The sequence below is a fragment of the Coffea arabica genome, chromosome 2e (genome assembly GCF_036785885.1).
Source record: "Coffea arabica cultivar ET-39 chromosome 2e, Coffea Arabica ET-39 HiFi, whole genome shotgun sequence".
NCBI classification, from domain to species: Eukaryota; Viridiplantae; Streptophyta; class Magnoliopsida; order Gentianales; family Rubiaceae; genus Coffea; species Coffea arabica.
In genome coordinates, this window is record NC_092313.1 from 71619728 (window position 1) to 71637141 (window position 17414).

Here is a 17414-nt window from a genome sequence, read left to right on the forward strand (position 1 = left end):
ACGTCTCCTTGGTCTAGTCAAATCTGCATACATACTAACCTCCCTAATACACAATCCTCCTTAGACTCCTCCTCGCTGTAAATTAGGATAAAATAAGTTATACAATTGTTATCATTGTCGGAAAAAAAAAATCAGAACAAATTACTTAGTTTTCTAATTTGATGCAAAATTAAAAGACACATTACATTTTCTTAGAAAAAAAAAAGTACTAGTACTAAAAATCAGAAGAAAGCAGGATTGTTAATCAGTTCAAATGAAATTGATGACAACCTTTGGACTGTTAAAAATAGAAAGATTTGGCAATGACCATCAACAACGTCCAAAAACAAAAGAGGGCATATTGAAGCTTTATGGTTATGGATGGACAATAAAGAAACATCAATTCTTTATCATCAAAACATCATTATATGTACATTTCCTTTAGCTATGTACAAATACCAGCCAAAAAAGAACCAAGAATTGTAAGTCTTTCTTGGTAAAGGCCAACATTCTTAACCATCCACTAGTAAAGGCCCTAATCATAGACAAAGTCCTAATTGAAGTCCAAACTAAAAATTAAAAAAAAAAAAAGAAGAAAAAGGGCAAACAAACAAACATACGAACAAAGGTACAATTGGGGTTAGAATATGTTCTGAACCCCTTTTACTCCTCAAGATTTTGCCTTTCCACATCAAGCAAAAACAGAACCACAAGACAAAGCCATCAAAAGCACAGCAGCCTGCTCAACCTCTCCCAACTTCCTATGATGGATACTTTGCCTCTTCCTCAATACTGGAGACCTCTGCCTCTGATACAACACAACCCCTTGACCAAAAGCCCTAAATCTCTGCCTCCATCCCACGCTTAGCTTACCACATTTCCCATCTCTAATATTAGCCCTTCTTTTCTTCTTTGCTATAGTTTCTTCATGTTTTTCTTTCTTGATCTTCTCTTCCTCCTTGTCCAAACCCACTGTGGCTGTGGATGTGGCCGGACTTGTGCCAGTGGCTGCCCTTTTCTTTCTATGTCTGATTCCACAAGCATTGCATAGTGACTATACCATATATCCCCCCCAAAAGGAAAAGGAGAAAAATTAAGAACAACCCGTTTACTAGAACAAGAAACCCACAAATAATCACTGAAAAAGTTTAACAATTCTTTTACCTTAGGTCCAGCAGGGCCACTTCTCCATAACGGTGTCTTGGTAGTCTTGCAATCAACACAGCATTTCTCGTCCACAGTTCTTGTGATCATTTCTTGAGGAGGCAAGATTTCTTCCTCTACCTAAATAATGAAAGACAAGATCACCAGTCAAAATATGGCAAAAAGGGATAAACAAAACAAATGCAAGATGGTTAATGATCGATGAAGAAATTCATCCCATTAATCCACCTTTTTGTTTGGATCCATGATGCCCTTTTGCACAAATTCTAAGGTTGTGTAACCAAAAAAAAAAATGTGCAACTTAAGGTATATGTAGCCAAGTTTAAGGTAGCAAACAGAAAAATCCTGAGAAAACAAAGTTGCTTATGATCAAATCATCTCATTTTCTTGAAAAGAATGAAAGAAGTAGCAGTAAAATGAAAAGGTCGAGGAAGAGTAAGTGGCGGAAGGGGGGAATATAAAAGACCGACAAGGAAAGATAGTGGGGAACCGACATGCTTGGCTGGTCGAACCGGGCCACCGCAGACGGATAAACCCTAGAAGTTGGAGTGAAATGACGAAAATAGGCTTGAAATCAGATTTTGATTACACTGTAGCCCGCCAAAGAATTGTTATAAAATTGGTCGGAATGAGCCAAAGTGGGGCGCGTGACCCACGTGTCGGCTTGCATGCACCAGTGGGGGATACTTAGCAATTCTACGGCTGAGGAATACAAGTGCCTATAATGTGACTAATTTTTTAGTAATTATCTTGGTATGTGTTAGAATAATTTTTTTATTACTCCTGTTTATTGGAAAAGGATGGACTACTTATTTATTTTTGCTTAGGTTAACAAAATAATTTCACATGATAGACAGCGAAAATATGATTTTGTGTATGAATTAGTCAAAGTTTTTAACTGGCAAGTCTCTATGCACTTCTTCGTTGAAGCGTCACTTGAGTACGTTTAGATTACTATTTTTTTGAAATTTTAGTAGAAAAATGTATTATAGTGAATTGATATATGTGATATAAGAAAAAGTAATTAAAAAAATGTTCACAAAAGATAACGTTAGTTTGGGGGTAAAGTGACTAAAAGATAACGTTAAGAGGAAAATTGACAGTTGCACCAAACGTTAAGAGGGTAAAATAATAATAACCTGTAAAATTAATCTGAAAAAATGTCTAAATGTGTACAGAACGCCTTTAAAAAAGTCCTTGATCAAATAAAGTAGATATGTATTTTCCAATTATAACATATAATCTATAAAATAAATAAGTATTTAGGATTTAATTGTATTCTAATTCCCTATTTTTATTCACTTATACATTATTATTAGTAAAGAGTATTCCATGAAGCTTCAAAATTTGGGTTGTATATAACCACTCAAATTATTTAAGATCGTATAGTAGAAAATTTGTGTTTTGCCACGACGATATCATTTCTATAATTTAATCTATTTTGCTCTATAGATATCTATGGAAAGTAATCTAAAAAACTTATGTAAGGGATTAGTAAGCATACAAATTTAACTAAATCAAAAGTACTTTAACACTGTTTTTAAATTTTTTTTCAATACAAGTGAAAGTGAAGTTCGAATTTATGATCTAAAAGAGATTAATCCTCCTTGGTAGCCACGGATCCAAAGCTTAGTTGTTGCTTTTTAGAATTGATTCAGGTAGTCTGGTGGAGTAATTGACTCATTATAGCGTGTCAGAATTCTAAAACAGGCCTTTCCACGTCCGTTCTTCCACTTTCAACTGTGTCAGTGAGCGTCATCATTCGCCATGGAAAGGCCAAATCCGAGTAAATTATGGCGTCTAGACAATCTAAAATGATTAAATTAATTAAGTTGCAATTTGCCTCATCAATTATTAAAACTTTTTAGTTTCTTTTCTGTCTCAACCACCAAATCTAGGAAAAAAAACTTAGATAGACCTGATCTTGTAGAGATATAATTGTGTTGTAAAATTCGATTAAGACCTGTTTGATAATCCAATTCATCACTTAAATTTTAACATATTCAAATGCATTTGATAACAAAAAATAGAATATTTGAATAATATAAATAGCACTAAATTTCCTAATCAAAACTTGCTCTGAAAAAATAAGTGACATATTTCATATTTCAATTTTTAAATTTCAATTTTATCAAACGCACCCTAAGTATTACTACTTACCTTGTGCCTCTACAATCCAAATTAATAACTCAACATAAACTCCTTCCCTCACTTTCCCTCATTTCCTGCACCTGGAGATCGTAACTGGACAATCTTCCTGTTGACAAAAAAATAAATAAATAAATAAAGACTGAGCAATCATACATTTGGTAATACAAATATGTATGACAAGGTAATATACATATTCTGTAACAAGTAGTAGCTTATGGCAACCCGTTACACGGTTGCCATAGTCTTTTCTCAGAGAAATTGTTGGAAGGATGCTTCAACTAATCAGGATAAAAGAAAATAAAAACAAGAAAGATATGATACACAATAATGAATACATGTGAAAAGGAGTCAATACATGGATTTGGAATTTGCAGAGAGACAAAATGCCCCTAAAACCCTGAAGGGTATACACACAACATGAGGACATTTTACAACCCAACCTACTCAAGTCACCTTTTATTGTGTTCCTGTTTTGCCAGTCGGAAAAGGGCGACAAGAATTAGTGGGAGAAGTTCGGAAGAATAGTTTGGCCTGCACTTCCGGTATGCCTTCTGCCAATACGTACAAAATTACAAATAATTTGTTGACAAACAAATTATACTTTTGGCATGTCGGCATTAGAACCCCATTTTATGCTTTTGCCAATGTATGACAACAGAGCTAAATGTCTGGTCGTCCGATAACTGTTATAGAAGAAGATCATCTGAAACAGCCCTATATGATAGATTGGTTAATGTAGGAGGAGGAGCTTGGAAGAACATCTAGAACTTGTCTAATTCATCCTTCACAAAACAAGCTGTGAAGAACCCAAGCTCTATTAATCCTCTGAGAACAATAAGCAAAAAATCACCAGTCCCGTTTGCTCTCTAACAGGAGTATGTATTCCACAGGTCAGAATGAGCGTGATTGGATTTTTCTTTTTCTGGGTCCCGGGTTAATGAAGTCAGCAGCCACAATGACAGAGAATTGGAGATCAATTATACAAGACAAATTTTCTAATAAGGATTTCAGCGCTTTTGGCATTCACATCTTTTCAATCATCTTCAAAAAAAAAAGAAAAAGAAAAAAGAAAATCAATGCTCTTGGAAGTTAAATAATGACACTAGAAGCTCTTGGAATAGGGAGAAGCAGTAGTGTCACTAAACCAAGGGAAAAACAATACCCCCGTTAAGTACAAGCTAGGTTTTGGGAGGGCCAAAATAACCCAGCACACGCTAAAATGGACAAGAGAAAAGAAAGAAATTAAGAAAGCCCGAGAAGAAAATTTTCAGGGTATTCAACCTTGACGCAATGAGCTTGGGTAGCTAGCTAGAAGCCCAATCTCCAAAAAAATTCTTGGAATAACGCTTATGCTGTCTGACCGAAGCTACTTTTGGTGTTCCAAATACCCAGCACCTTCCTGCAACTACTATCAGACAAGAAACGAGCAGGAACACTCCTGGCATCTACACATAAAATTGTCACAAGTTTGTCATTTAGTTATGAACCACAACATCCTATCAACTCGATAACTTTTCTCTTTGTATTTAACTGTATAACAAATAGATGCAAAAACATTTTAAACATGGGAGGGACAGAAACCTTCAGTTGAAGTTGAATCCCCCAGAAGGCACTGAGATCTGTGACCCTCCAAGCTGGAAACTCTGCTGAGATGCATCACCAGGAGGCATTGTGTCATCATCTTCCTCTAGCCAGTATGTCTCAAGAATCTTCACTGCCTTCTCATAAATGTCATTGTTGTCATGACTCTGAAGGTTCTCGATTTTCTCCAACCCTTCAGCATCATCAATCATTTGAGCATAGAGATTCACATCTCCTGTTATTCCCAAATTCTTCTCAGCTTCTCCAACCTTCAAGATGTTTTCAAGCCCTTCCAGACATACTGAGACAATTCTTGGATCAGGACAAACAAGAAGGTCACACAAAGGCTTGATACATGCTTGACTCACAAGGTACCTGGCGCAAAACATAAATGAATATGAATCCATATCTGGAAATATACAATCACAAGCTAAAACAGCAAACAGAAATTCCAGAGCTACGTCGTACTTAATTTGTTCATGACTGCCACCAGAGGTAGCATTTGAGATGGCCCACGCAGCCTCCTTTTTAATTTCAAACTCCCCATTCTGAAGCAAATCTATGAGCGGACTGATGATACCAGATTCAATAACAGCCTACAGAAATGTAAGTTACATAGCATCCACATATTAAAAAAAAAAAGCAAACAAACATTCATTCAATCTCCTGTAAGAATTGTACTATCAACAGACCCGTGATGTTCAATATATATATATATATATATATATATATGAATGCCTGCTAACCTGTATTTGATCCCTGTTGCCTGCAGTAATGTTAGAAATGGTCCAGCAAGCTTCCTTCTTAATGCTCTTCTTATAATTACCAGCCAAGAGGTTCAGAAGGCGGCCTAGTGCTTGATGATTAAGAATGCACTGAAAATGTGCAAGGAAAATTGTAATGAATAAATATTTTAGCCAATTGCATGCAAGTTGACACCAACAACAGTTCACAACCTACCAAATTAGAAAACATCATTATCACAGTTGAAAAGCCTTAATTGGTAATGCCACTTATGCCAGTTAAAAAGGCAGAAGCATAGCAGCAGCACTCAATGACAATATAGCAACCAGAATCATTATTCAGATATTGTATAAAAAATAGAAAATATGGCTCAGTCCAAGAAAAGGAGATAATTTCACTGATTTATGATGTCATTAAGAATATGTTAAGTGCATAAATATAAAGCGGCTAAATTTTTGACATCTCATTAAACCAAATATGTGAATATTCAGGTACAAGAGAACACAGGACTAGCTTAATTGATACTCTGACTAGTGAATATTGATTATGCAACAGAGCTTCATGCATGGACCTGCCCTGTAAGCTTCACTTGAAAGTAGAAAACTATTATGTGCAACATACTCCGCAACCCACAATCCCCCAGAAACCAGAGACCAAAACCCAAAAAGCAGAAAAACCAATATGCAAACGTAATAAGAGAGAAAGGAAAGTACTTAAGATTCTTTTAGTTGATACCTGAGTCTGCATATCATCTCCAGTTACAATGTTTCCAACTGTTCGAAGAGCAGGGACCAGCACTGATGGAGAAGGATGCCTGAGATGCCAAAATGTTATATTTTTTACACAGAAAACATATTCAAAAGGGAACTTACAATACGAGCACAAGATACTCACAGCAATAACTCTACCAATCGAGGGCATACTCCAGAATCTATGACGGCTTGGATTTTATCATTTGTCCCATCAGAAAGATAGGAGAGTGCCCAACACGCATCAGTCAAAACTTCTTCATCACTTGAATGCACAAGCTGCTGAAGAACTGGAAGAGCTGGTCTTGTCTGCAAATTGTGCTTTTAGTATCACAAAATATGCGCCCTTACGTACATTATACCTAAGACATGGTTATTTCCTCTAAAAAAAGATGGTATTTCGTAGGAATAACGGGAGTAGTAATAATCTCATCAACTTTATAAGTTGTAATAGGTGACAACTACTTAATGTGTCATAAAACAAGAATGTAGCAACATGGACAAGGGGAGTGTCAAAACAATTTCTTATGGGGGACATGCAGCCTACTCTGCATCCACTAAAGACAAAATTAGCTTTGAAAGAGCTAAGCATGCACGTTATCATGTAGAATTGAAAGAGCTGTGAGATGAACAAACATTCAAGGTGAATGAACTACCTGATCAAATGAAGGCTGAGGTTTGCCTCTGCAGAAATTAGATAATGTCCAGGTGGCATTTCGCAACATTGATAGTTTTGCATGCTCATTTAGCTGAGCCAGCAAAGGACCCAGAGCTCCATGACCAAGAACAAGATCACGGCATTTTGGGGAATCACCAGCCACATTTCCCAGAGCCCATACAGCCTAAATGTAGTTCAAAGAAAAATAAGAAATAAAATATAAATAACAACAAAATTCAATTATATCATGCAACACTCAAAATCCAGAAAATAATGCAAGGCATTGAACTTGATTACAAACACCAGAAGAGGAAATTTCATCATTTGTAAAAGATATACCTGTTCGCGGACATCATCGCTGGGAGAACTAAGAAGCTGTACAAATATGGGAACAGCCCCATGGTCTATTACAACCTTAGTGTGCTCAGATGTCCCAGAAGCAATGTTTGTGAGAGCCCAAGCTGCCTCAAACTACAAATTTGCAAAGGATGGAAGAAAATATTTATATGTAACACCAAACTAATCTAATCTTCACCGTGTATACAGAACGGGGAATAACGATCTTGAACCTGAAGTTGGGGAAAATCCTCCCTCATAAGAAACTGAACAAAGCGAGGGACAACGCCAGCTTGAATCACTTCCTGAATTGGCGGACTTCGTTCTGGTATAAGCATTAACATCAACACCGGAACATAGGAATCAAATATGGAACAAAAAATGATGATAGCAATAGTCTAAAGAAGCATCCAAACCTATGGAAAGCAATTTCCTGAATTGAGTGGTTGCCTCAAGTTGTAGACTGCCATCATCTGTCCAAACACCAGCAACCATTGCTTGTAGATTTTCTAGCTGCAACCAAAACCCATAACCATTCCAGGCATTAGAGTTACATGCTCAACATATTTTCCAATTCAATATAAAAAAGTTCAAAGTAACAAAACTTAATCAAACGCATAGAAGCGAAAAAAAAAAATTCACACCTATAATCAACATATGCAATTAAAAGCTTTAAACACAACAAATTCGAACAAAAAAGCTATGACAACTACTTGTTGAAGTAAAACAAGCCCATCAAGTTTCAAAATTTCCATCAAAGTTTATTCTTTATAAAATTCGAACTATGGTCTGATGGTTAAATTATTTAAGCTTTCCGAAATCTCCCGTTGCCGAAAAAGGCTGAAATGCAAGCCCTAGCCCTATTCAAACACAACGAAACTAAAAATATTGCGGATATCCAGCCCATAAACAACACAATCGCAAATTTGAATTCGATCACAACCCTAGTTAAAACCATCCGCAACAACTTTAAAGAAACAAAATCGAAATTTTAATTTATTTACACCTTTTTTTCGACAGAAGAGGTATCCGATTGAACAACAAATGCATTTTGCAGGCCTTCGCGGCGCTTCTTCTGCAAGCTTTCTTCTCTGCGGTTCTTTCGAATCTCGACCATGTTGTCTTCCCTCCTCCGGCGGCCTTCTTCGGCGTCCACCGCCACTTTGTAGCGGCCGCGACGGAGTTCAGCTCTGGAGCCTGGTCTCAACGACATCGTTTGAGTAACTTAATTGGACGAAACCCTAATTCTGGCAAAAATCTGGGTTTTGGGATAGTGGATAGAAATTTGAAAGACGAGAGAGAGATGAAAAGGGGATTTAAATAGGGTTTACGACGACTGAGGAGAGGGGTCGTGTATGGGAAAAGGGCATGGATCAGGAGGTATTTACGATTATGGGTCAGAAATTTGAATTTGAAGATGTGGGAAACCCGTATGTGAACGTTGGAGGATCCATCTTTTAAAATTGGGTTAAAACATCACAATATTCATTACTATTATTATTTAAACAAGCAAGAGTCAAACCATGGATTTCTTTTTGTTTTTCATTTTTTTTATTCTTGGGAGGGATCAAGGGTAGGGGATAACGCAAAATGGGAAAGTAATTATTGGCATTTAAGTTTCAATTTTACTTGTAAGAAAATTTTATACTATTTAAATTTTGGATTTCAATTTAATTGTTGGATTGCTATTTTTTTTTTTTTTTGGGAGGTGGGGGCTTTGGAGTATTGGATGTATGTGTAATTTACACCATCAATTTTCTTGACCAATAGCAACTGTTCATGCCCTAACATGTAGATTCGTCTTTCCTAATTGAGATCTGGAAGTAGAAGTTGAGCTGCATGTGCAATAAAGTGGGTAACATTTCCAAATGCATCCTTAGTAAGGATTAAGGAAGGGGGAAGTACGTACCAAGGAGAGCAAATGATTATTAATACAAGGGTTTTTTTTTTTTTTTTTTTTAATACAAGTGTCGAGCATGCACTCGTTAACACACTTAAATTTCATGTATACTGTCGTGTAAATATATATACACACACATATTAATAATTACTATACTCCATTACTTGCATGTAATATACTTTCCTTAATTAATCTTATCTGTCTAAAAATTTAATACAAGTGTAAAAATCACCCCTCTGACTTCATAGAAAACCTGCATTAATTAAGTCAATGTAAATCTTGGAGCTTTTGGTTGATAACAATCGTACAGGAAGGACGAATTCTTCTAGGAATTCATTAATAAGACGACTTTTTGCTTATATTTTGCAATGAACACACAATACTACTACTATTATCGCAAGTGTTAACCTCTTGTTTCAATGGCAATGACAATTTTTAGGCTACGATAATATGAATTTGACAGACTTCTGTACACAGATTTTCTCTTTCTTGTCCTTTTGCATGGATCAATCTAACAGGTAATCGCTAATCAATAATCATTGAACAACTTAAAGGTGGAAACCAGCGTTTGCCCCGAATATTTCTCAAACTTCCAAGGAAAAAGGTCAAAAAAAAATAAAATAAGGAAAGGTGAATCCATTGGTTTTTGGAGTTGATGAAACTGGCTTCCACTGATTTATGCCGTATTGTCATTGTTCATTGTGCTATGTAAGGTGAATCATTCTATCTGAATTGAATAATTTTTGTCTTTGACTATTTGACATGTCAGTACAAAAGAATCGTTGTAAATTGTAATTATTTGGTAGATATTTAATGTACTTTGGAAAAAAGTCTTCTAAGTTGTCTAACTGAGTGTCATATTAGGGATTAGGATCAGGTGATTAGTCAGTTTCAGCATTGATTCAACGAGTTCAGTAGAACTCTTGAAAAGAAGAATTAATAATGAATGCGTTGTGTAAGGATGAAGGCGCCTGAGGTAAAATCTATATGTATACTGGTTTCAGAGTTTTTGTATCACTATGGGTTGGAATGAGCAAGGTCAGAACCTAGAAACTTGTTTGGAGAAATCAGGCATTCAGAAACTTTTTGAGGGGAACAGAAAATAGCCAAAGCATTCTCACACTTATTCAATGGATTTAAAGATGGTATTCAGACTTACTTAATCAGGTTCATAGAATCGAAGGATTCTGTGTTCCATATAGGAACTTGACAGGGAAAAAGAAGTTTCTTGAAATCAGGGTATGCTCATCATGCTGAAGCATTGACTGTTGGGGACACGACAACTGGACTCCTCACAAAGTATCTGCCTTCAGCATCAACCCATCGAATCGAACCAAAAGTAGCCCTCCCATTTTTGTCGCCTGCATCGCGGATGGTTAGGCTATAACTTTTCTTCTCATATACCCCTTTAAAACTCAGAATCTGCTGGTTTACTTCAACAACAGAACCACTTGGAGCTGTCACTATTGCATGCATTATAAGTTGAAGCACTATATCCAATGTCTTGGCTAACGTACCTATACTTTCATTATTGTACAATGCAATGAAGGACGACTAATTCAGATCAGACGAAGGATTTGTTAGCATTATGGTTTGTTAACCTTGTGATGGTTGTAATTTGGCTATGAATGAGACTCATGGAGCACAGAAGATTATGTGATCTTATGGGGTAGCATCATATGTAAGACCAGGGTCCAATGCCTTATTTGGATTCACTTGTCCAGCTCCCATGGCTAGAGATGAAGCAAAATCAAGACTGCAGTCCATGTCCTTGATGGGATTTTGAGTTTTGTCAAGGACGTCGGCTGTGGTAATCATTGCAGATCGAATGGCTGCAGGACTCCATTTCGGATGTGCACCTTTAAGAAGTGCTGCAGCGTCAGAAACATGTGGAGCAGCCACTCTTTGAACATTAAGAATATATAATCACTTGACAAGCCAATTTTTGTACCAATTCTTGCTGCTGGAATATTTGGAAAGCCATGCACCTAAGCTAAGGGTTCCTGGTGCCATCAGATCAGGCTTCAAAATGTTGCCTAACTAAGATGGAGGGCCTCTTGCACTGTAATCAGCCACTACCGGTGCAGGCTTTGTTCCCCAAATGGTTTGTTGAAATCTTTATGCTAGCAGAAGGATTGACACCATTTGAGGCATAATCGAGCACATCTTCCCACCATTTTGTGCTAAGAACTGGATTAGGGAACTAACTTGAAGTAGCGAGCCCCAATCTCAACTTTAATATATTTATTTTTTCTTACAAGACAAACAACTTGTAATAGACTATTAGAATGGATCAATTATTCAATAATTGAATATAAGTTTTTTTTTTTTTAAAAAAAAAGATTTGAGTGACCTGAATTTTCATGCTAAGTAAAATTTATATATCTTTGCTCAGGTGTTGTTTGCATTGCTCTATTGCTAACATCTTTGATGTTATGTGTGTCGATTTTGTTAGTTTTTTTGATAAATTGTTCAAAATGAAGTGAAATGTACCTTTTTTCAATTAAGTAGATGTGTATTCTTTGAATATGAATGCTTTGTATTCTTTTTAGTGGTATTTATGTTAATGATGGGATGTAAATAATCCACCATGCCTAAATTATTTCTAGCTGGCTATTCATTTTCATAATTGGAATTTCGTTAGCAAAGACGGTGGATTTATCTTTTTTCTTTTCTTTTATTTCTATATGTTTCTTCTTTTATCTTGAATTGTAGTTACTATTTTTTTAAGGGTTATTATCACTTTACCCCCTTAACGTTTAGTGCTACTATCAATTTCCCCCTTAACATTATTTTTTAGTCACTTTAGCCTCAAGACTAACGGTCAAACTAAACGGAGTTTGTTAATTAAAGTGAAAAGACATGTTTAACCCTTAAAATTATTATCACTTTATCCCCATAAAATATAGTCTCATTATCAATTTACCCCTTAGAGTTATTTTTTAGGCAATTTATCCTACCATTAAACCAACTTAGCAAGTTAAAAAATTTTAAAAGAAAATACCCTCCTCCTTGCATAATAAAAATAATAAAAAATTTAGAGTGACTCTTCTCCTTTTTAGTATCAAGAAAAAAGTCAAAGTATTAATTTCTTTATTCTTGGCAATCTTATTATTATTGAAAAAAAAATAGAAAGATGGAGAGGGAGAGGGAGAGAGAGAGAGCTCAATTCTTTTTTTTAAAAATTACAAATAAGAAAGAATTAAATACTTTTATTATTTTAAATTATTTCACTTTTTTGTTTACCACCAAATTCCAATTCTAATCCCGACAACCTTAAAGTAATACGATAATGTTAGACTTTTCTTTATTTTCTTTTTTTGTAAAGTCTAATTTTTGTCTCCTTCTTTCCTATCTCTTTTTCTTTTCCTAGTATTAATAAGTGTGAAAAAAAGAAATTTGAGAAAATCCTTTTATTTTTATGTTTTTCAATCGCTTAAAATGAAAAAAAAAAAGGAAGAATAACCATTCCAATTTTTTATTTTTAATTATATATAAAAAGGGTAAATATATTTAAAATTTTTTGACCATACTCGTTAGATTAATGATGAGGTAAAATGCCTAGAAAATAATATTAGGAACTAAAGTGATTGTATCACTATAATCCAAATTTAATAAAGCGATAATAACAATGTAATAATGCTATAAAATAAAAGGATATTTTTGTCCAAAATTTCTTAATATGTTGAGTTGAATTACTTATGGGGGTAAAGTGACTAAAAGATAACGTTAGAGAGTAAATTGATAGTAGTGATATAGTTTAAGGGGGTAAAGTGATAATAACCCTTATTTTAATTTCTATTTGTGTTTTCTATTATTAAAAACTACTTCAATTGCAATAGTGAAATTCTCAGTATATGTTAGCAAAGTTCTTCATTTGCTTGTCTTTCTCAATTTTCTATATACCTATTATGAGTTAGTTTAGCTGATCAGACAAGTTACTTTTAGCTTCTGTCCTGTAGTCTATTTAGCCGCACTAGAAAACTATTCTGAGCAGAAAGGGAAATCCAGAAATCTAAGCAGGAAAGCACCTCGTATTAATTCCTCGTATTATTCATTTACTCTGTTCCGCATATATTGTTGTAAAATATATAGTATTTCAAAAATATTCTTTGTCCCACATCGAAAAATGAGAAGTATTATTTTCTCTGTCCCACATTGAGAAGTGAGAAGAGTTGCAGTCTTTGTCCCACATCGGAAGTGAGAAGGGTTGCAACCCATTCTGAAGTCTATAAATAGGATCCATTCCTTCCTCAGAAAATCACCCCAGCAGCTTCAGTTAATATCTTTTGATAGCTGCTCTATCCCTCTCTCTCTCTCTCTTTTATTTTTTGTTAGTTGATATCTTCCTGATAATTCTGTTATCATCTTTTATATATATATATATATATATCTGCTGGTTTTAATTTGCTAGTTCTGGTCCTTCTAGTTTGCAACAAGAAGAAAGTTTGTCTTTCTTGTTCGCAATAAAAAGAAGAAGGCTTGTTTAATCCTGGAGAAACATTTCAATTTCATGAAATAGTTTCTTAGGATAGTGCTACGCACGACTCAAGCAGATAGTGTTAACATTGTTGTAGCCATTTATCCAATAATCTAAGAAACTATTTGGCATCTGACAGTGTTAACACCCCACAACCTTCATCCGCGGCCGTTGCAGTTGCACTACCATTCGCCAAGCCTTTTCCGGATATCTCCAGAGTTGAAGTCTTTGCCAATGAAAATTTCAAAAGGTGGCAAGAACGAGTACACTCACTACTCGACATCCATGGAGTGGTCTATGCACTAACGGAGTCCCAACCTGCTTCAACCACAGATGTCAAAATACAAGAATCGTGGCAATATGCCAATAAGGTATGTAGGCATACTATTTTACAAACACTCTTAAATGAATTATTTGACGTGTATTGTAGCTATATGCAAGTCAATAAGTCCCAGTATAATAGATCAAAAAAAAAAAAATCCAATTACAAGCCTAATATTCCCAACTTTAAGAAAAAGAAAGGCAATTGCCATTATTGTAGAAAATCAGAACATTATGCTGCCCTGTATAGATACAATAAAGGTGACAAAGCAAATGGTAATCCTCCTAAGGTTAATTTAACCGAAGGAGATGAAATAATTGCTGCAGTCATCTCTCAAGTGAACATTGCAGCTAATGTTAAAGAATGGGTGGTAGACTCTGGGGCTACTCGGCACATATGTGCAAATTGAGAAGCGTTTTCCTCCTATACTTCAATAGGGGATGATGAAAAAATAGTCTACCTTGCAGACTCACGAACTGCTAAAGTTCTGGGTAAGGGCAAAGTACTATTGAAACTCACTTCAGGAAATACTTTGGCTCTTAATGATGTGCTGCATGTTCCAAATATTCGGGCAAATCTTGTTTCTGTGGCTTTGCTTGGAAAAGTTGGGGTGAAAGTGTCATTCGAATCTGAAAAGATTATAATGACAAAAAATAATGTATTTGTGGGCAAGGGCTATTGTAATCAGGGACTTTTTGTACTTAATATTTCCAATGTGATCAATGAAAATGCATCTTCTTCTGCTTATATTGTTGATTCCATTTCTTTATGACATGCTAGATTGGGACATGTTAATATTGGTTATATAAAGAAAATGCAATCATGTGGTCTAATTTCTGGTATTAATGATAATATGGACAAATGTGAAATATGTGCAGAAGCTAAAATAACAAAGAAAAGTTGTATAACTGTCCATAGAGAAACTGAATTATTAAATTTAATTCATACTGATTTAGGTGATTTAAAACAAACAATGACTAGAGGTGGGAAAAGGTATTATGTCACATTTATAGATGACTATTCTAGATATACCAAAGTTTATTTACTTAGAAATAAAGATGATACTTATAATGCCTTTTTATCCTATAAGTCTGAAGTAGAAAATCAACTTAATAAAAGGATAAAAAGAATTAGATCAGATAGGGGTGAAGAATATTTAACTTTAGATAACCTTTGTGAACAGGAAGGCATAATACATGAAATAACTCCACCTTATTCACCAGAATCTAATGGAGTAGCTGAAAGGAAAAATAGAACGTTAAAAGAAATGATGAACTCTATGTTAATTAGTTCTCATGATCCAGATAATTTATGGGGAGAAGCTATATTATCTGCATGTCACTTACAAAATAGAATCCCACATAAAAAGACTGGCAAAACACCTTATGAGTTATGGAAAAATTATAAACCAAATTTGAAATATTTAAAAGTTTGGGGGTGTCTTGCTAAAGTCTTGTTGCCTGAACCTAAGAAAAGGAAAATAGGTTCTAAAACTTCTGATTGTATGTTTATTGGATATGCTGAACATAGTGCTGCATATAGATTTCTTGTGTTAAGAAGTGATATACTTGATTGTAATACAATTATTGAGACAAAGAATGCTGAATTTTTTGAACATATTTTTCCACTATCTAGTAAAATTTCTCATGCACCTGTTGAAATAAATAAGGAAATTATTCCAATTGAGGAATTAAGAAGGAGCAAAAGGCCAAGAAAAGAATTTTCATTTGGAAATGATTTCCAAACCTTTCTTGTTGATAATGATCCTTTAACATACTGCGATGCTATTTCTTCTCCTGAGTGTAAATTTTGGAAAGAAGCAATTAAATCTGAAATTGATTCTATCTTGTCAAATAAAACTTGGATTTTGGTAGACTTACCTCCTGGTGCAAAACCTATTGGTTGCAAGTGGATTTTTAAAAGAAAATATAACTCTGATGGCTCTATAGAAAAGTACAAAGCTCGTTTAGTAGCAAAAGGATTTTCTCAAAAACAAAATATTGATTATTTTGATACATTTGCACCAGTAACTAGAATTGCGTCTATTCGAGTTTTATTTGCTTTAGTTTCTATCCATAAACTTGTTATTCATCAAATGGATGTCAAAACAGCCTTTTTAAATGGTGATTTAGAAGAAGAAATTTATATGTTTCAACCTGAGGGATGTATTATACCTGGACAAGAAAATAAGGTTTGCAAACTAATTAAATCTCTTTATGGTCTAAAACAAGCTCCTAAACAGTGGCATGAGAAATTTGATCAAGTATTGATGAAAGATGGATTTTCGTCTGTAGAAGTGGATAAATGTGTATATGTCAAAATTATAAATGATCAATATGTGATAATCAGTTTATATGTGGATGACATGCTTATATTTGGTACTAGTCTAGATATTGTAAATAGTACTAAATATTTTTTTGTTTTCTAATTTTGATATGAAAGATTTGGGTGAAGCCAAAATAATATTGGGTGTTAAAATCATAAGGAAAGGTGATGGTATAATGTTGTTTCAAGAACATTATACAGAGAGACTTCTTAGGAAGTTTGAAAATTATGATGTGACACCTGTGAGTACTCCTTATGATGCTAACACTCAATTAAAGAAAAATAATGGTGACCCAATTGCTCAGTCTAAATATGCTCAGATTATTGGGAGTCTGATGCATCTGATGAATTTCACTAGACCTGATATAGCTTATGCTGTATGTCGACTGAGTAGATATACTCATAATCCCAACCGTGAGCATTGGTTTGCATTAGTCAGACTGATGAAATATTTGAGAGGTACCATGAATTTTGGTATCCTGTATAGTGGATTTTCCACTGTATTAGAGGGTTACAGTGATGCTAATTGGATCTCTGATTCAAATGATACGAAATCCACTAGTGGTTATGTGTTCACCCTTGGTGGTGGTGCAATAGCATGGAAATCTGCTAGACAGACAATCATTGCTAGATCAACAATGGAGTCAGAGTTTGTAGCTCTGGAACTGACAGGGACTGAGGCCGAGTGGTTGAGAAATTTCTTAGCTAATATTCCTTCAACTAAGGATTTGTTGCCTCCTGTGTCCATACATTGTGACAGTCAAGCAGCGATTGCCATAGCTAAAAATAAATCGTATAATTGTAAAAGTCGACACATGAGATTGAGACATGATGTCGTAAAGCAGCTGCTTAGAGATGGAATTATTTCCATTGATTATGTAAAGTCAGAGTTGAATTTGGCCGATCCTCTGACTAAACCCGTGGGAAGAAAATTGATTCTTCAAACTACGAAAGAAATGGGACTTCGACCAACAAGTTGTCAATAGAGACGGTAACCCAACCTATGTGATTGGTGATCCCATGAA

The 17414-nt window shown here is 34.9% G+C and overlaps 2 protein-coding genes across 2 annotated transcripts; both read right to left on the reverse strand.

The window, feature by feature from the left end:
• Window positions 1-368: 368 nt before the first annotated feature.
• LOC113732932 (GATA transcription factor 15) lies at window positions 369-1607 on the reverse strand. The gene is made up of 3 exons (XM_027258988.2): window positions 1372-1607; window positions 1144-1263; window positions 369-1033 (listed from the first exon to the last, which is right to left on the reverse strand). The coding sequence occupies exons 1-3, from the start codon at window positions 1387-1389 to the stop codon at window positions 671-673; spliced, it is 501 nt and encodes a 166-aa protein (XP_027114789.1). The 5' UTR covers window positions 1390-1607; the 3' UTR covers window positions 369-670.
• A 2678-nt stretch (window positions 1608-4285) lies between these two features.
• Window positions 4286-8672, reverse strand: LOC113732933 (importin subunit alpha-2). The gene is made up of 11 exons (XM_027258989.2): window positions 8369-8672; window positions 7779-7875; window positions 7596-7687; window positions 7366-7497; window positions 7025-7210; window positions 6514-6677; window positions 6355-6433; window positions 5622-5750; window positions 5344-5471; window positions 4876-5250; window positions 4286-4739 (listed from the first exon to the last, which is right to left on the reverse strand). Exons 1-10 carry the CDS (start codon window positions 8573-8575, stop codon window positions 4878-4880), a joined length of 1587 nt encoding a protein of 528 aa, XP_027114790.1. The 5' UTR covers window positions 8576-8672; the 3' UTR covers window positions 4286-4739; window positions 4876-4877.
• Between the last annotated feature and the right edge of the window lie 8742 nt (window positions 8673-17414).